We start from the raw sequence: 20719 nt of genomic DNA, 5'->3' as shown, positions 1-20719 counted from the left end.
GAGCAGTTTTATTTTTAATAGGTCCGAGAAAATGACAGTTCCAAAAAATCATGAGAACAAAGGGGGAAAAAACAATGATTTTTGCTTCCAAAGGATTCTCCTGCTAAGAATGTGTGTAGTACAGTTTTCCTTGGACCTCAGAGTTCAAAAAGGCATTCAGTAATTCGATAGATACATTTGAGATCGGTGAGAAACTTAAGGCATTAGGGGTGTGTGTGTGTGTGTGTGTGTGTGTGTGTGTGTAGGTGCGAGACTCGGGAAAGTCTACACTATTAACTGGCTCTCTTGATCTATTTGAAATGGACAAAAGGACATGGGCATCTGTTCTGAAATAGAATTTAAGTAAGAGGATAGAAAACCATTCTTCATGAGTCTTCATTCTTACAGATTACCTATATCCACCAAGTTTCATCATGAAAACATGTCCAGATTTTGAATTCAACAATAATCCGAGTCCTAGAGTACTCTGTCTTGTCAGATGGGTTTAGTGCATAATAAGTTTAGAAGCAGAAACTTGGTCCGGCATCAAGGGCTTGAAAGAGTCAGCCCTGCCTGCCCAGGTGTGAAACAGGAAATTACAGAGAAGGGAACTATCAGCTTTCAATAGTGAAGGGGAAGAACAGTGCAATGAATATGCAATCGAGGTCCGCAGAGCACAGGGGGAAAAGCCGTAAGTGTCGGTCACATTAGGCTTTAGACCCTAGTGCGGCAGCTTTTAGAAAGAATGGAGGGGCCTCCCTGCTGTGAGATGTTTCAGCCTCTACCTCGAATCGTGAAGGAACGAATCGTGAAGGAACGTCATGCAGATGAGAAGCTGCAGTGGGGGCCGCACTCCAGGGATGAGTGGAGAGAAAGTCAGCCAGGTGCAGACAATAAAGGCCGCAAGGAATTGGCATGGAATAATGGAAAGCAGACAGGCCCCAAGAATGTAGGATGGAGGGGAGGAGGCCCGGTAAAACTGAGGTTATGTTATAGTGGGCGATTCCAAGGTTACATCTAAAAAATAACAAAGTATTTCCCACACCAGTAAGAAACAAAAGTAGATGACTTTAACTATCTGGGGAGGTAGGTAGATGTCAGAAGCAGACATGTGGTCCAATAGAAGTAACAAGTGACAGTCAAGTTAGGCCAAGTGCATAGCCTACAGGACCAAGAGACATGCCTATGGTGTGGATAGAGTGGGGAGGACAATGCAGTAGGGAAGCAGGCACCCAAAAGCATGAGCCACACACTCCTGGAGGAAGAAACGGGACTAAGTTCCTTTTCAGGGTGGTCTGACACATCTCAGGGATCACCCCTGGGTTCTGGGATTTCTCACAATTTGTCCCCCACCATGGGGCCACTGCCATCCTGCACCCAGTGAACACTGCTTCCTCCAACCACGACCATGGCCACTTTGCTAACCTCTGAAAATAATCCCAGAAACAATCCTGGCACGTGTCACCTCACCACAAAGCCACTTGGGAAAAACCTCCCCTCTCTTTCTTAGAGTTGAGTCCTAGCCTGCTATGTGGAACCAGAATAAGGAGCCTTGAAGGAGGAAATGTGGCAGCAGAGTTTGTTTTTATTTAGTCGGGCACCATGCAGAGACAAGGTTTCCAACAGAAACATCTCCTGCAGGGGAAGGAACAGGAACGCAGTGCACACATGGAAAATTGTGGTCCAGCTGCCCGGCACGTGCCCCTGGAGGCTAGCTTGCATTTGAAGAGTTGCCAAGATCTCACCTGATATGAAACAGACCAGGAGGACACCTCAAAGAGAAGTTAGAAACCTATACAGACAGAGAGATGCGTCTTTCACGTGAGGAGCCTGCAAGTGGTACCAGACGCAACGACTGGACATTAGGCAGCACTGTGGCTCCTGACCCTGACCCTCAGGCCGGTTTCCTAAGTGCTTCCGGCTGTAGGAAGCTGCAGTGCTCACTGCCCCTGTTACGGGGGACAGCATTTGTGCAGAAGCCTAAACTCCACCACTATGCAACCAGGGGGGAATCCGCGCACTCTGCCTCAGTCTCCGCTTCTGCGGAATAGAGCTAACAGTCAGAGCTGCCCCAGGGGTGGCTGTGAGGTTTCAATCCAAGGAGAGCACAGACTGTGTGTGACACATAGTAAATGCAATTAATATAGCTCCTGCCAGACTGTTTATAAGTATATTAAAATTTCCAGACACAAAAAAAATTCTCAGCATCATCTCCATGAGTGAATTTTTAGAAAAAAACATAAAATCATTGTTTATCTTGTCGTTGTTCTGGGATCCAGTCATCACACTCTTTCCAACTCACTGGCTCTGTAAATGTTCCCTATAAAAGAAACCATTCATACTTTCAGTCACTAAATTACTTGAGGGCTTTGGTGATGGTGTAAGGCCACACCCCACCTTACCCCACCTGTCTCTCTCATACACGCACACGCACACGCACACTCCCTCCCTCACCTATACACATACGCATGCGCATGCCCACGCTTTAGTATCCATCACTTTCGAGAAAGGCGGTTCTCATACCCAAAGGAAGAGCTGAAAGTCCCCAGACAGCACTGAGGAGAGGACGGCAGTGTCCCTGAGGTTCTGCAGAGCTCTGGGCAGAACAACCAGAGTGAAATGTTCAAAGTCCTCGCTACGTGGGGAGAGGCTTGGAGAAGGTATAGAGATTATTCTCCGAAACCCATGGGTTCAGTTTTCAGGTGTTTTCCATTGGGAAGCACTATACTCTGCATATCTGAGTCTTCCCAAACTTCATGTTAAAAATACTCACCCCCAAAGGGGATGGTATTAGGAGATAGGGTCTTTGAGAGGGGATTTGGTTACCAGAGCGGATGCCTCATACATGAGATTATTAACCTCATAAAAGAGGCTCCAGAGAACCCTAGCTGCTTCCACCATGTGAGGACACAAAGCAAAATGCTGGCCAGCTGCCCCCTAGAAGCGGGCCCTCCCCAGGACCCAGCAGTGCTGCCTCCCTGACCTGGGACTTCCAGACTCCACAACTATGAGAAATTAATTTCTGTTGTTTATAAGCTACACCGTCTTTGGTATTTTGTTACAGCAGCCTGAAGGGACTACAATAGAAAGACGCTGATTTTTTTTTTTTTTTATGACAAACAGGCTACATCTTCGTCTACAGCTCCCAAGCAAATCTAACTCTGCTGACCATCCTTTTCTGCCCCTGCGGCCACACTGTCAGTAAAGGTACCACTCTCCAACCCCAGCCTTTACCAGTGGATGTCGACTATTTTCTCTGCATTCACCAGACACCTGGGAACTATGGTGTCCTCACAACCATGTCATCAGTAATAAGTCAGTACACTAGAGGCTCTGAATGGGTGAATGGAAGGGGCAGGGAGGAGGGGCCTGCTTACTAGGAAAAACATCGCAGTAATTATGAGATACTGTCACAGCCCCTACCATCTTAATGAAGCAAAGCATAAAAAGTTTGAAATTTTTGATTCAAGCTGATTTTTTTAACCCATGCTCAATTTTTTTACCTAATAAAAATCACAGAATCCAAGAATTCAAAAGCTGTGTTGCCATTAGAGAGAATATACCCCTCAATTTATAGATGGAGAAACTTCTTCAAGTGAAGCTGTGCAGTGTGATTTATCCAAGATTATTAGAATTCAGAGAAAGTCCCAGGACTAGAAACAAGACCTCTCCACTTTAGAGCCCCTTGTCCCATTGTGCAACATGGCCTCACCAATCAGTCATCCAATGTCTCCTTCCTACCTTCACTGGCACTAAACACACACACACGCACACACACACACACACAGTAATAGTTCTTAGAGTACAATTATTTCATGCCTTCATTGTTCAGTCACTGGTGCTTTTACAAATCATTTTGAGACAATTCAAGGCTAGCACTGCTAATGACAAGGTTTTGATTCTAGACAATTGGTTCTCACCATTAGAACTGTGATCTGTGACATATGTGTCTGCCCATTAAGAGAACATGTTCATTCTACTAGTCTGGCTGATGAGACGGTGCTTACTTTCTTCCTCCTAGTTCTCATAAATTCTTCCTCAAATTGCCTACCCATACTTATTTTAAGAGTGCCCAAGATTCTTCATTTATGAAATAAAAACTATACAACATTTAAATAACACAAATTCCTACAAGACTGTGACCATTTTTTAGATATAGAAAATGACCAATAAAGTTGGATGAACATATGTCCATCTAATAAGGGACTTCAAAAGATTTATCATAATATATTTCAATAAATTTATGGAAAAAGCTTACAAGTGCTTTTATTGTTTGCAAATGAGTACAGTATTTCAAAGTAATGTTAAATAAAATTTCAGCATATAGAAATAGAAGATGATTCTTTGTAAAAAGTATTCAGTAAGTACTTATCTACAATATTTGTTAATCATAAAGTCAGTTGATTACACTGATTTGAAAGTTTTGACATTGGAATTATCAGACCTATGAGTTTGCATGGCCTCAACATCTATTTAAGGTCTATTTTTATGTTGTTTGGTTGGCTATGTTTTTGTTGCTTTTTTATTAAATTTGATTTTGGAGACAAAGAATCGGTAGATGTTTTCAAATATTTGTTTAATACATGACTGTGGTCTACACAAACCCCAAAGAAGCAATTCACTGCCTTGCTGGACCTTTCCATACTAGAAACACGTACTGTTATACATTTCAGTATTCACTTTATCTATCATATTTTTTAGCAATTTAAAAAATATTTTAAAAGATGAAATATCTGTGGAATTCCCCAATCTCCTCGCTGGAACCTAAGAATCTGACAAAACACAGTGTGGATTCTACTATTCTCAAATCTCTTTCCTCAAACTACTTGGCTCCGAGTCCAAGTCCAAGTCCATTTTTGCTGTTGGAACTATTCCAATCCAGCTAGCAGGATGAGGGACCTGAAATCTCCCCAGACAGCTTGATCTGTTAGAGTTTAGGTCAACGACCTATGAAGCTAAAGGTTACAAAAAGAAAGAAAATCTTCTAAAGGGGAAAAAAAATTGATATTACCAGATGTGGGGCCACTCACACACTAAAGTAAGATCTATGGTCCCCGGCAAGTGGCTGTTCTCCAGGGCATTACAGAAGAGGCAACCTCTTTATCTTGCAGTTGTGAGCTCGCAGAGAAGGGAAAACCATAGATGTGAGGTTCACGAAAAAGGCTACCAACCTTTCCAACATGAAGGAGTAATGCTTTTGGCTCCCTGCCAACCAGAAATGCTAACCAAATGTTTCATACAGGGTCACTTTCTCTAGCAGGGCAATTCTTTGAGCCACCCAAAGCATTTAAGTGGTCTCATTAATCTTCATAACACCCCTAGATGTAAATAGGTAGTGAGGAGGAATATTACCATTCTTTAGGGAGAAGGCAGAGGTGCCCAAGGTTAAGAGACTAGATGCTCAGAGTGTATTAGTTGCACAGCTTGGGGGGAGGGGCTGCCCTCTTTCCATTCCCCCTCCCAGTACAGAGGTATGAAGCAAGGGTTTACCAGGCTGTAAAGGTTCACTTTATTGGCTACGGGCAAATAAAAATATGAGCTTCTCTTCCCTTGGTGTGGACCTACTTCTCCCCAATGTTCTGGAATAAAATTTGACATTGCCCATTCAGATGTAATAACCATATTACTTTCAGGAGTGCTAATACATGAGTAACACAGAGATCCAATAGACTGAATAATTCAAATCACAAAGCCATTAAATTTGGCAGACACAAACTGTCAGTCTGGAAGCCTGTTCATCCCTTACTCAGTAGACATCTAAGTGCATTTCCTCCCTCTTCATTGGGGTTTATTTCTCTTGACTGCAGGACTGAATAACTCATTCCTGTGTCCCATGACATCCCCCAGTGGCCTATTAGCAACAAATCACTAAGCACAACAATATATTCCCTGAGGGAGCAGTATGAGCCTTAATAGACGAAGTTCATCTGTGTCCTCGTGTAAAGTAATAAAATTCAGCTGGCATTAAAGAAAAGGTTGAGCCATCATGAGCATATTAACTAAATGGTTCATTTTATCTAGAGACACTATAAAACTTAACTCTGACCTCCATTAATTATGAAAGACACAGGTGTTTTAAAATGACATTCTCTTAGAATAACTCAATTGGTCTCTGATGAATATAGCTATAAAATCAAAGAAAAAATTCCAAGTTCCTATTGAACAGGTACGTTAGAGTCTTTCTTAAGAAAGAGGAGCAGAATACCAAATAATTAAGACAGACATGCATTTTGCACAAAAATAAAATGGAGACAGAGAGCAAGTAACTCTATAAGAAAATGCTTTAAACGATGAAAAAAACTATGTCAAGGTTTAGAACATGGTTGATCATGAAACAATCTGAATGCAAAATACACACTATATAAAACCTGAGACCAATGGGGTAAATCTGAGAGCTGACAGCAACTGAAAAGCTAGCCTCACCTATACCTGTGCTGGCTTCATCCCCTCCATAATTTCTTTTTATATCCAGATTCCTTCTAACCATTACCGATATCCAATTGGCACAGAGCTTAAAACAGTGACATCCTGCATAATAGCCAAATTTTCAATGGCATTGACAGACTTAAAGATTAAAATATAAGTCTGTGTCTTCCCAGCTAAGAAAAAGTAGTAAATATATCCTTTAAAACTCAAAAATGTTTTATAAAAGTTAAGTATTTAAATAAAACTATTGTATCAATCATACCCATAGCTTTAAAAGAACAAGATTTAATTTGATCATGTAACCATCTTACATCGTTCACCCACCTATCTATAATTGCTCTTTCTAAGACTTTCATTACATTGGTTGACTCAAAACATCTTATAGAAGCCTTTATTTTTTCTGTTGTTATAATGCTTCCAAAATTCTCTCTTTCACATACATTTTCCACAAGTTTTTGGGACCTCAATTAAATTTTAAAATTACCAAACTATTCCAAATATATAGCATAATATTTAAGTAGCTGGATCACATTTAGAGCATAGCTTTGAATGTTGAATTTTTTCTCACTAATATACTTTTAAATATGGAAACAAATATATAATATGGCCATGTTATGAGCTACCTTCTCAGTCCAACTTTTTCTTACTCTCCTCAAAATAATAAATATATGTACTATGGGTTATAAAATTTTTTAAATAATTTTTATTTTATTGTTGTTACCATATGTATTCAGTAAGCACTTTCCCAGAATTGTATTGGCTTATTTCATTCCCTAAAAGGTTATTTTAAACCCTTTATAAGTCCTGGTTATTAGAAATAAGTTTCAAAGAATACATCAAAACCAAGATCAAACAGTCTTAATAGCTCTCTGGTATGTTTCAATACAAAGATTAAAAGTCACAGAAGTACATGGATAGCCTCTTGGTATTTGGCAAGTAGAATGAAATAACAAAGATGGATTTTTAGGCATATGCTGCAATTAAGACCAATGCTGTTAGCAAATTTCAGAGATATAAAATCAAAATAACCTTTTCCCATAAGCAAATTAAGGGGCATAGTTATTAATCAATATTGTTAATCACACTGATCATTTAAATTGTACTATGCTCTAAATGTTACTTGCAAATCTCTAACAGCTTTGAGGATTACAGATGAGGACTTATTGCTCTAAATTTAACTGGTGACTTTTGCTTTTTGTATGTCCACTGGGTATTTGACTTGTTCTTTTCCATTTTTCAGTTAACATAAGAAATAAATTTTCATTAAAAAAAAAATACCAAGTGAATTTATCCTATGATTTTTTTAAACTTCTGTTTTCCTAGAAATATTTACTGCTCAAATTATCTCCATATACAATTATTTTTCTGGGTTATCTTCAGAATTAGCAAAATCTGAAGTTGTTTTTTAATGTTTCTTCAAATAATCAAAGACTTACTACTCATTCCCCATGTGCCCACCCCAGCTAACGCCATCACAAGCCATACTCCCAAATCTTGCTCCTAAATCTCATTTTTGGCCCTTGCCCTCAGCCACCCCATTCTATTTGTCATTAATCACTGTCAGACACAGCTCTGAAATGTGTCTCAACTTTGACTTCTCTTCTCCATTTCCACTATCACTAACTAAATTTAAGTGTTCTCTTCTGTCACCTGATCCACAGCCCCCTGCTACAATCCCTACCTCCAAAATTTTCCAAAATCTAGCAAGTTCTGCAAACAATATGGCAAAAGTATCTTCCTAATGCAAATCTGAGCTTGTGAATAGGTAGGTTTAGACACCTCCCAAGCAACTAATGACACTGGAAGAGGTTCTCAAATTTGCCAGGTCAACAGATGATCAAGAATTTGTTAAACCAGAGATTTCAACATTACTTCCAGGCATCTGCTTTCTTAAAAGGACCTCAAGTAACTCTCATGACTACTGGAATTGGAATCATGGATCTAGAGGATAAAATCTAAGCTCCTCCATAATCTGACCTCACTTAAAGCTCTGGTCTCACCTACAGTGAGTTCCCTCTCAACCACCAACAAGTCCAATAATGCCTCATCATGATCTGGGACCTTCCCTATGGTGTGGTCCTTCTGGCAGGAAGACTCTATCCGACCTGCCAGACTTCTAATGCATCCCCAAGGCCCAATGGGTAGAGCACATTCTCAGTGTACCCTTTTCACCCAAGAACCATCATGCTCCTTTACTCTGGATGTTTCCAGGGCCTTTAATTCAGGAGAACTGAATTGCTGGTGTTGACCCATCCACGAATCTAGGAGTCAGCAAACTTTTTCTTTAAGTGTTCAAGAGCAAAGACTGCACTTTGGTGGTCTCAGTTGCAAGTACTCATCTCTGCAGCAAGGGCCCTAAAGCAGCCATAGGTAAGATACAAATAAATGGGTGTGGCTGGGTTCCAGTAAACCTTTTTTTACAAAGACAGGAGGTCAACTTGGGCCTTAGCTTGTCAACTCTTGCACTGGGCTGCAAATTCTTCATCTTTGTTTTGCCAATGCCTAAAATACTTCCTGACATAAAGTAGGCTCAATAAATATCCGATGCATGAAGAGTCATGAAAGAGTAACAAATGAACTAATAAATTCTGAAAGATACCACGTAAACACACTCAACATAAAGAGGCTGGTTTATTGTTATCACATTCTTGTGCTGGCTCATTCATGCAATTTGGAAAATGGAAGACTATATATATGTAAAACTAAATAAATAACTACACAGCTAGGCTTATCTGCTCCCTACTCCAGTAGGGAAGAAAGTGCAGATTATTATTATTTTTTACCTCAGCGAAAGGAACACAAGGTTAGAAGTCTTTCCCACAAGAGTGTCTGTAGTCCACCTGTGTGTTAAAAGCTCACATTACAGGATCCCCTTCCATTTCCTGAATTAGAAGGGATGGGACTAGGGAGCAGAGAAAGCTGAATTTTGAATGAATGTCCCTGGGTGATACTTAGGTATCCTGTTGGGCAAATATTACACAAAACTGAACAAAGCCAGCAGACAAAGAATAGACTTTAACACAGATTAGGTTAATTAATCAAATAGGCCTATTGGGAGAGAAGGGAGAACAAGTAGAAGGAGGAAATATAAGCAGAGAGAAAACACACACCTATGAATCGAGTGTCAGCACAGAGAAGGAAAGGAGAGAGAGAAGAAAAGATTTAAACCATAAAGTATAGGTTTAAAATAATTCCAGGTGCGTAGGGGTGAAAACGAAGAGCAGGAATGAAAAGCACTGCCCTTGTTTTCCTCACCAGCTGCTTTTCCTAAGTTGTAATTAATGTAAATACAATATAAACATCACCATTATCTGGGATTTCTTTGCACGATGGGGTTCTGCTGCTTTTTGGATTCACTCCTAATTGCTGATTTCATTCCATTCAGCAGGAGTTACCTTTAATGTACAAACTTGACTAAAATACAGCCCTTGGAAAATAGAAGCTGTGGCTACTAGAGGCACAAATATCATGAAAATCTCCAGTTTCCCTTTAATTACATGTGCTGCCAACAAATTAGTTCTAATTTAAAACTTTAAAATGAAAAGAGGAATTATAACCACCAAAAGGAAGGAATTCTATTAGTCAGTTTTTTAAAAAATGACTTTTATGTGAATGTAAAATATAGCATCCTTGGTTTAGAACCAGTGACAAAGTCATTTTGAAAAAAGGAACTCATTCCAATTAAACAGAAGCCTGCCCACTCATTCCATGTGATCTTATGGGAATAGACGCACTGAATACTTAGAGCAAATACAGCCCCAGCACAACAGAAGTAATTTATCTTTCCTTTTTATCTTTAGTTTTATAGATTCAAACCATGAGCAAAAAAATGATTCAAAATAACACAATAAAAATTTTCAAAACGAATTTGTTGTGACTGTTAGGAATACCAAGCTCTGCCTTGGAAACACTCGGGTTTTTGTTTTAGTTTCTGGTAATAAACATGCTGATTATAAATCTATACTATTTGCTGTACAAAAATAGAGAGAGAGAAGTATCTTCCAGTAAATGATAATAATTCATTGACTATGAGGGCAAGTTCCATGCAAGGCATGCAGTGGGCTGGTACTCACATCAGGTCAGGTGTGCAAGGAGACTCAAGCATGCCCATCACCCTTTCGCTTGATATCCTTAGAATGCCCCCATTTTATGATGCAATTTTAATAGAATTAAAATTAAAAACTTCCAGTGACAAAAATAATTATATTTGTCATCAATTTTGATGATTACCTGACCCAAGTACTGGGTATAAGGGATTCCATCCCACCACTTTAATCATAAGCCAGTGGGTGAGCCTCCTCAACTCACAGAAAATTGTGTGAGCACTTACAACTTACAGGTGTGTTCTTGCTATGCCCTGCAATGTATACATGTATGTGACACTGACCTTGTCAGGGACAATGAAGATTACTGAAATAAAACTATAGGAAGAAATTAACTCAAAGAACAAACAAACAAAAATCTTTGATAAAAATTTCTTTTCCTTAGCTCTGTATGGCTTTATGCTTTATAAAAATAAGGCTAATCTGTAAACGCCCTGCGCTGTATGCACGCCAAGTAGTCACCGTTTGGAATAATATTTAAATTCAGCACAGACTCTCCTGCCATCCTTACAGTGAACCTGAAACACTAAAGAGCATCAGATTCATTTGGAGAATTAAAATGTAATCACATTCCCTTACATCTAGTGTTAAATTCTAAAGGCAGGAAACTTACACTGTGTCAACTTTGTGGTGCATTAGTACTATCATTATTTTCATAATTATCTATTCATTTACCTCTAAACTATAACACATTCCTTCATTCTGGAATTATTATTTTTATCTATATATCATGGGAGCCACTATTAGTAAGATTTAGACCAAAAAAATGTTTTTTTTTAATATTTTAAATATAAATCATAAATATAAACCAATAGAAATCAAATACTGCAGGGAAATAACTAAAAAGGTTGACCATGATTATTTCTGAAATTGTGTTTTTCCTTTATGCTTTACTGTATTTTCTATATTTTCTAGAATAAAAATTCCTGTACCTCATCACTGAAAACATCAACATTATTAATTTTTAAGAGGCTTGGATAAACAGGATATGAATGTCAACGCTTTTAAAATATCATGAAAGACAATGTGCTCCTTAGCGATGTTAAATGTAGGGGTCCGTTCAGAACATGTATGAATTCAGATGCAAGGACTTTCTGGCACTACACAGCCCAAATCGCCCAAACAAAGGCTTTTCTTTTGCAGCACAATGAAGTTCTTTTGGCAAAGCGCCAAAGAATCTTGAACTGAATTCAATTTCAGAAAGATAAAGTGTCGCTGGTATAAAATGAAACCATCTAATAAACAATTTTACAATGCCTAGTGCTAATATGAAAAAAAAAGACCTCTCATTGTATTTTTTTTCTAATCATATATTTAAACCATTACATATTTCTAGAATATACACCTGCTATCTAAACTTCTTTTGCTAGGTCAAGCCTACCCAAACAGGAATCTGAGGGCTGGCTTATTTTTAAAGTTTTATAATTGGCTCATACTCCCTCCCAAACATTCTGAGCCTAGTCCAACCAAGTTTTCTAGGTAAAATTCCTATTCTTACTAAGTGACATCTGCCAATATCATATGCCAAATCCCATAGATATCCACAGAGCTCCCTACCGCTGCATGCTTACTGGGTGCCTGCTACTGTGATGATCACTTATTATGGATTATTTCATTTAATCCTCACAACAGCTGAAAAGCATAGAAATAATTATATCAATTTTAAAGATGAGAACATTAGACTTTGAAATGGGTTCAAGGTCACGCAGTTAAGCAAGTCCAGTCTATTCTTTCTTTTAATTATCGAGTGCCTACAATGTACTATGCACTGTACTAGAATAGAAAATACAGCCCATGTCCTAGGATTGCTTACCTGAAATTCAAATATAACTGCATATCCTGGACTTTTATGTGTTAAGTCTGGAGATCCTATTGCTCCTGGTTGCCATACTGTGTGCTAGGTTGACTCATCCCTACCAGTGTGGCTGGGCTAGGACTGTGGAGAGATGAGGTAGATAAAGATTTCCAGGTACACTGGGATGGAAACCTCCAGGGCCACTAGGATGAAGACCTTCAGGGATGGGTGTCCCCTGGGAACAATCCCCAGCCATCTCTCCAGCCAAGGCAGACCATGAGATGTCTGTTCTAAGCCCCATTTTGCTCAATGGCTTTTCACATTCATTAGGAGACTGTGTGTCATTGATCAAATACCAACCACAAGCAGAGTATATGCACATGTGGTGCTGCTTGTTCAACCTCCAGAAATGAAATGATAGTCATTTTAGTCAAACTCACAAGAAAATCTTTTCCAAAATTCATTAAAATTCCATAAAGGATTTTGACCCACCTATACCAGTTGAGGTCATATTTGCACCTGTTATCCCGGCAGGGGACCTCCCCTCACCAACACCCCATTCCCACTAAGGGAAAGAGTCCACCTTCCATAAAGGTTAACTTAGATGTTTATAGTGGCAACTCCCTTATGTCCTTGCCCAATTGTAGGTATCTGGAATCAATCAATTACATTTTCTAATTCCTTTCCCTTAAGTTTCCTGCAGATGCAGAGGGGCACATATACAAATCAAATCCTGGAAATATATATATTGAAACAAAAAACATTTCTGAGCTTTTACCAGGAGGAAGAACTGCTATATTCTAGAGAACAAAGACAAGAGAGAGATATCCTCTCTACCATTTAGTAAGTCACTATCTGATAATGGGGGTACACTGGATAAGAAGTAATGCATTAAGCGCACTGATGAAGGTGGATGACAGGTATTGTATAACAGGAATTCTAAAAGGACAACAGAGAGCAAGGAACAGAACAGCTCCAGCTGCATGAGGAGCCTTGAGCCAGATCCTTGTTACAAGTACAAGTTCACCTAGTAGATAATTTGGGGTGGGTTGGGTAGATAGCTAATATTCCATAAAAGTAAGCAAATCCCAGAGGCAAGAAAGAGAAGTGTTTACTTTGTGGGTAACATAAATAATTCCACATGCCTGCACTATATAAGAATGAAAAAAGGTGAGTCTGTAAGAGATGTGGGACCACAAGACAGAGGGTCTGGAGGACCCACCAAAGAGCCAGTGTTATCCAATGGGATATACTATAAGCAGATATTTAAAAAGATGGCATTGGCAATGGTATGTGGAATGAAGAGAAAAATCTTGGGCCAACAGGCCAGGTAAAAATCTTTGCAATAAACAGCCCAGGCTCCAGGGATGGATTTTCATGGAACTTAGCATCAGAAATCCACCAAGTATTCTCAATGGGCTAAAGTAGGCAAAAACACACCAAGTGAGCCTATCCAGTCCACACTCATTGTCTACACACAGATATCAAAAGAGATTCAGGTGGCATGTTCAGTGCCAGGAAAAAAAAACAACTTCTGTCTATTCATTTAAAGTTAAGAGCATACATCTTAATGTCTTCAAGTGTTCGGTGGATGTACAAGGGCTCCTTAAAATCTGATGGCAAAAGCAATAATCCTAGAAAACGTTCAATGTTTGTCTAGAGTGCCCAGAACCTAACCCAGATTTAGATTCATTCAGGTCTGTGTGGAAACTGAACAACCTCTCTTGCTATAAAAATATGTTTCATAATCTAGTAAATTTTGGCAAAAGAGATGTGAGCATTCCACTGTCCAAAGTACTTTGCTTGGTGCCTGAAGAGTCCAAATCTACAAATTGCCTCTTTCTTCAAGTTCAATGTCATTTTCCCTAAGAGATGGATGTAAAGCAGTTTTTTTTATACATCATCCTCAAAATACATGGGCAGTACAGATAATCTGAATGCAGGGATTATGCACATTTTCTAAGGAAGTCATGGTAAGTATGAGGGAAAAGCAAGATTTGGCCTCACTAACAAACTGGAATGTCAAATGTTGACCTGGATGCAGAAACTTGTGAACCTTAATCGATATAAATAGCAACAAGTTCCTTGAATTCTCAGTTGGCTGGTAAATGGCCTAAACAAGGTCACAAAGAAAGGTAACAAGGGCCAGAATGGATATAATTTTACTGAGGAATCTAGTAAGAAGTTGAGAACATGGTTTCTGAAGTCTAATTGCTTGGGTCTGAAACCTGGGTCCATCTTTTATTAGACATAATAAACATGCCCAGGGGCAAGGTATTTATTCACTTCATGCCTCAATTTCCCTATCTCTAAAATAGGGATGTTGATAATACCTACCTCTCAGGATTCACAGGAGGGAAAAGGGAATGAATTCATGTTAGAACAGTTCATGGCACATGGGGAGGGCCCAATAAACAGTTGCTGTAAAAAGCAGTGGTGATCCTGCTATTAGGAGTGTACTTGATGACACACTGGATTTTCTACTTAGAAGAATCATTACTCAGCACTGGTCAACTGTGGCAGAGCAGCTCATGTGTAACTGCACAGATGTAAAATGAAGTCCGAAAATATCTGTGGTGGCAAAACGTAAGATCTCTCACCTTGCTCCTACAACAAGTTCTTTCTGTCCTGGGTCAAATGTTAACTGCGAGAAATCCACAGCATTCTTCGCTCTGAACTCCCGTAACCAGGGGCCAATTTCTAAACAGGAAAAATAAATAAATGAAAAGATAAAAATGAATGATTTTTCTTTTGGGGACCACAGAGAGTGCACGTCAGGTAGCAAACATTACATTTCAGAGAGGATGTAAAGGTCCCCCAATGTGACTGTTGAGGGACCACTGGAGGTTTCCATCCGATGTCACATAATCCACGCTGAGAATGTGTAAAGCACAAGACAGTCACCCAATAAAGAGGGAGCAGGGTACAGATGCTTGGTTGTGATTTACAAGCCAGATGTGTATTTCCCCATAGGCTCTGGGCAGGGCAGAAAATAACACAGCATTCACAGAAAAGGCCATTTCCTCTGCAACCTGACAGGAAAGCGCTGAAGACGGAAAAATCACAAAAGCCCTCATAGGAACACCATTTGCCTTCATTCAAAGTGGACATTCCATATCCCTTCTTTGAGTTTCTATTTTGGCCCCATGATTAGACTCGTCCATCCTAGATGAGAGATCCACAGTTACTTCTCGGCCTCATTTGCGTTTTTCTTTTGAGGGAAATAAGGAAACAGCCACTATTTAGAGACAGGGTTTGGTTTTTTCATTTCTTTTTTATAAGCACTCTTAAATCCTATTAAGTGGCTTCCAGCCTAGAGTCCTATTCTTATAAAATGATAGTATTTGAAGACAGTTATAATGGTGCTTCATGAGCCATTTTTGTAAATTTCATTAGCTCCTTTCTGACCCTGAAAAATATTCAGTGACTCATCTTGCCATTTGTGTCAAACCTCATCATCAGCCTTGACAATTAACCGTATTACCTGATTGTCTCTTTTTGTTGGATTAAACATTTTGAGTGATACCTCATTGACTAAACAAACACATAACAATTGTCAAATCAACAAAATTATTGATTCAAGGAAAAAATGTGCAGTACAGGAAAAATCACTTCCAGCAAAAGCAGATGCTAAAAAGAGATCTAATGTAGAAATACACCCAAGTCCCATAGCATGCACTGTAAAAATGCCTTTGTTTATGCAAATAAGATAGATGATTTTCAAGGGATAGTTTTGTTTAAGAAATATGGCATTTTTCTACATTGGTGACTGAGGATAAAATGACATGAACCGAAAGTTCTATTCTGCTTAAAGGGAACCTAGGTTGAGTTATGTAGAGAGTGGTATTTGGTTTTTGAAGTTTTCATGGGTATGGCATCTTGATTTTTTTCTTTAGTACTTTATATAAATGTCTTCATCTTACAGGCAAGTCAATTGAAAAAAGTATTTATAGCAAAGTATATAAAGGGCACTAGAGGTATAAAAAGTTATTAATAAATGATCCTTCCAGGAATTTATTAATTCAGTTAGGGAACTAGCCCTAATATTTTCTTTAAACCCAGTATCTATAAATACAGGTGTTTATATGAGTACATGAAGTATTCATATATACAAAGGAAAGATGCTTAGGTAAAACAAGAGAAAAGATTTGCGTTCTCATTTCCTGTGCATTTATATTTCTTTTCATTTAAAAGAACAGAAAGAAAGTGACCAATAAAAACCAGGAGGAACCCACATATTTCATGTTTTAAATCCTATACAGAGCAATGGTTACACTACTTCCTAAAATAATAAAAGGAGTCATGTGGAGAGGGGAAAATGAGTTAACAGCACATAGTTCTGTCAATATTGTCCAATTTTCCTTACTTAAATTGCTAACTAGCTTCCCCATTAAAACTACACATTTTTACGGTTAACCCTAGATCCAAGTTGGACAATCAGCACATTTTCTCCTTTTTTGATCTTCATGTGCACTCACTCCTCCACAAGGTCTACCTCGCTCACCTCTGCACATCACAGGGTCTTTTGTCTTATTGGATCCCAGGAGGGCCTGGGGACAAAGTTCCTGTACGAACCCATCTGTCTAACTGAAAATATACCTAAATCAATACCTGTCATCTCAACTTTCCCTCAAAGATCAGAATCATTGTACTCTATCCTCTTCCTGAAAAACAGTCCCTGCGACTTGGTTTCAATCTCATCTCTTCCCTCATCTTTAATCCTTTCCCTGAATTACCTCTTTTGTCCTCTAATTAATCTCCAATGTTACAAAGTCTCTTCCCATCTGTAAATAAGTATATACACAGTTCCCTCATTAAAAAAATTTTTTTTAAGTACTTTTTCATTATAGTCTTCAAACACCCAAACAAAATACCTAATAATCCCCATCCACGGAAAGGACTGCAGGCTGTTTTACACTTAAGTTTTATCAACTCCTTAGGAAATACATAAGTCCAATTTTATATAAGTTATTTCAGTAATTAGACAAAGAAGTAAAGCTTCTCTTCTTTCAGCAATCTTGAGGCTATTATGATCTTGATAATCTTGATATTAAGGCTAGACGAGGAAATTATAAGGAAGAAAATTTATGGGCCATCTCATTTAAGAACACAGCTGAAACACTCTTAAGGATAGCTGTGTTAACATCACACACACACACACACACACACACAGAGGCTAGATTTAATTCAGAAAAACAAGGATGGCTCAGAAAAGCATAACATCAGAAAATCTATCGGTAGAATTCACCACCACAATAACAGAGTTCAATAGTGTCATGAAGATTTATTGAACCTGCTTTCTAAGGAATTGGAAAAATGAACAGTTATGGGCTCATAAGAAGAGCTACAAGAATACAGAGTCAGGAGATGAGAGGACAGGGCAGGTGGTGGTGAATAAGCTCATCAGAGGCCAAAGAAAAATGAGGATGAGTGAGGCAATCAGGGGAGGACACAGCATGAGATGAGTTAGGGATAAATAATTTTCAATAACATTGACTTTCTTTTTTTAATTTTTTTCCTATATTTGATTTTAGAGAGAGAGGAAGGGAGAGGGAGAGATAGAAACATCAATTAAAGAGAATATCAATTGGCTTCCTCCTACATACCCCCAAGGGGGATCAGGCCCACAACCTGGGCATGTGCCCTGACTGGCAATCTAACCAGCGCCTCATGGTGCATGGGTCTACACTCAAGCACTGAGCCACACCAGCCGGACAAACATTGACTTTCTTAATACATGCTCACTTCCCCAAAATAATGGATTCACTATTTCCTTCCAACCCTCTCTCTGATCTTACTGAAAAAAACCAAATGATGAAATGGAACTTAAATATAGGAGCCAAAATGACCATTGTGTGCAAATTAAATAGTAACATAAAACCTAGAAATTTGAATTGAATACTCTGTAGATAATTTTAAATATTTGATAATAATCACACTATCTAATCCATTCATTGCACAAACATGATTGTTGAAACATGGGCTCCGGCAGCCCTGGCCAGTGTGGCTCAGTTGGTTGAATGTCATCTTTCCCAAAAATGGATGAATGTTTCTCTCTCTCTCTCCCTTTCCCTTCCTCCCGCTCTCTCTCTTTAAAAAAAAAAAATCAATAAAAACATATTTAGAAAGAAAAAAATATGCCTTCTGGCAAAGATTTTCTATTGCAAAATTAGCTGCAATGATTCGTAGTGCCTTCTCTTACTACTATATAAGCACTGACATAATTGCTTTGTAAAGTCTATCACAAGTGTACTGATTCAATTTTTCAAAGAACCCAGTGTCACTGCTTCACAAAAAAATTACTTTTATAAATATATATCCAGTATTAATAAATGTGGTCCAAGTAACTGGTATATTCAAACTATAGACTAGCATAACAGATTCAAATTAGCCAACTCCCCAAACCAAAAAAAGGACAAGAAAGTAGTAAAAGTTGCTATTTAAAAAAATAATTAAACACTCCACAAATATCCAAGGTATGATGGTTATAAGCCAAGAAAACCTTTTAGAGGCTGCTAAGTAAGGATCACAGGAAATTGCGCTGATGAAGAACAGCACCTGTCCAAAACCTGACAGTCGTTCTCCAAACCAGATGGATGGCGTCTGCAGAGGCTGGACGTCAGGCACTGATCACCTGAGACCGAGCTGACTTGCGGGCAAACACTGAGCAGGAAACCTCTCTGGTGGAATAAGGGTGACAGAGCAGCCTGAGATTCTTTCTTTTCTCCTTCAAACTTCTGTCAATTGCATCAAGAATGTAGGGTGGCAACACTTCCTTGGGAAACTTGAAACCTATATTGGAAACTGAGTCACAAGGCACCAGGGGATGGTGGAGAAAGCCACAGAAGCTCAGGTAGCAACAAAATATAAAAAAAAATATGAGTGCAAATCAAGGCTTACTCTTTCCAATTATCATGAAATTATATTTTGATTTAATCTACATCTAACACTGCACAGAGATAATGATAAAGCTGACAACATGACTACTGGTAAAGCAGCTAACAAACATAGCTAACACTTAAACAGGGTATGCCTCTGCTAGATGCTCGCCTATGTATTTGACAAATTTTAATTCCTGTATTTCTCACACCCTATTACAGGTGAGTAAACCAAGTCCTGCTGACCTCAACAGCTAGTAAGATTCAGCTCTTAATTTTGGCAACTATGATGCGCAACTATTAAACTGCATTAAATCAAAAATGTACCTTCCTGTGGGACACATTTTAAAAGTAACAGGAAAAAAGAATACCAACAACCTCTTCATTTGGAAAGTGAGTTTATTCACACTAATATGTACTGTTAAACAAAAATTTCCACCCTCTGGGTTTTGAACTAAGAACTAGAGAAAAGTAAGATGCAGTAGCAGAAGGTAGGGTCTCCAAAAGCCAGCTACTATGTCAACCTGTAAATGCAATGTTTATTGTTTTTACTATTGTTATTATTAATAGCCATAGTCTACAAGTCAGTTAAGCTCTACAAGAAAAAACATTCAAGATTTTCTAAATGGTGGCGGAGTGAATGGAAGCTACACAGACCATCTCCCAGGACCAAACAGAAATTACAACTGAAATAAAAACAAATTGTCAGGAAAAAGCAACAGAAAAGCAGCTGGAGAGGACCACATAACCAGGGACAGGAAAAAAGACACTGATTAGAGCCTGGTAGGTCTGTGGAGGTGCAAGAGGGCAGTTTAGGATCCCAGAGACAGCAGCGGTTTCATCTATGAGCAGCTCTCTCGGGGTAAAAATACCAAACCGGCTCCACAGCGCACAAGGCCAAGACAGAGCACTAAATTAGCTACAGCGACGAACCTTGGGCTCCGGTACAGGGAGGGCGCACTGGACTGAAACTCTGTGGGAACACCCAAAATTTGGAAGGTGCTCAGAGTTTTAGCCAAGTCACAGCCACACAGGACAGTGGCCATCTTGCTTCTTCCCACAGCTCTGGGGAGAGGCAGTAGCCCCTCCCTCAGAAAATTAACCCCACATAGCTGGGCCAGAGAAATGCAAATTGAGGCTCATTAACAACCAGCATCTGCCCCACCCTCAGGAAATTGTCTTAGACTGAATACCTGAGGAAGTTTTTCATTCAGCTTAAGACTACAACCCAAGGCTCATCAAGTAACTGAGACAGCATCCAGGCAAAAAGCTAGAGAATAACTGAACATTTCCTGGGCTTGCAAATCTACCCAGGAAAGTAAGACTGATAGTGGTGTTGAACATGGGTCCTCCCACACTCACCCAAACTCACTACAAGGAGGCACAAACAACTGAACACCAACACCCACAGAGAAAATTTGGCAGGCTCCAAAACCCACTGAAATATCCAAAATGGTGAAACAAAATCCAAATGAAAACACAGGAGAACTCTACTGAAGATAAGATAAAAAAAATACAGTTAAGCAAGTTATCAGAGG

The 20719-nt window shown here is 39.0% G+C and overlaps 1 protein-coding gene across 1 annotated transcript in view; it reads right to left on the bottom strand.

Annotated features, from left to right (window-relative positions):
- Window positions 1-20719, bottom strand: part of SEMA5A (semaphorin 5A) — a 428940-nt gene that overhangs the window by 211586 nt on the left and 196635 nt on the right. Inside the window, exon 4 of the mRNA XM_036280207.1 lies at window positions 14904-15003. Within this exon, the coding sequence (XP_036136100.1) occupies window positions 14904-15003 (100 nt within the window). The remainder of the gene's footprint in view (window positions 1-14903; window positions 15004-20719) is intronic.

This window comes from Molossus molossus, unplaced genomic scaffold (genome assembly GCF_014108415.1).
Source record: "Molossus molossus isolate mMolMol1 unplaced genomic scaffold, mMolMol1.p scaffold_m16_p_3, whole genome shotgun sequence".
NCBI classification, from domain to species: Eukaryota; Metazoa; Chordata; class Mammalia; order Chiroptera; family Molossidae; genus Molossus; species Molossus molossus.
The sequence above is the reverse complement of the archived record's forward strand: the minus strand, read 5'-3'. Positions and strand labels throughout refer to the sequence as shown.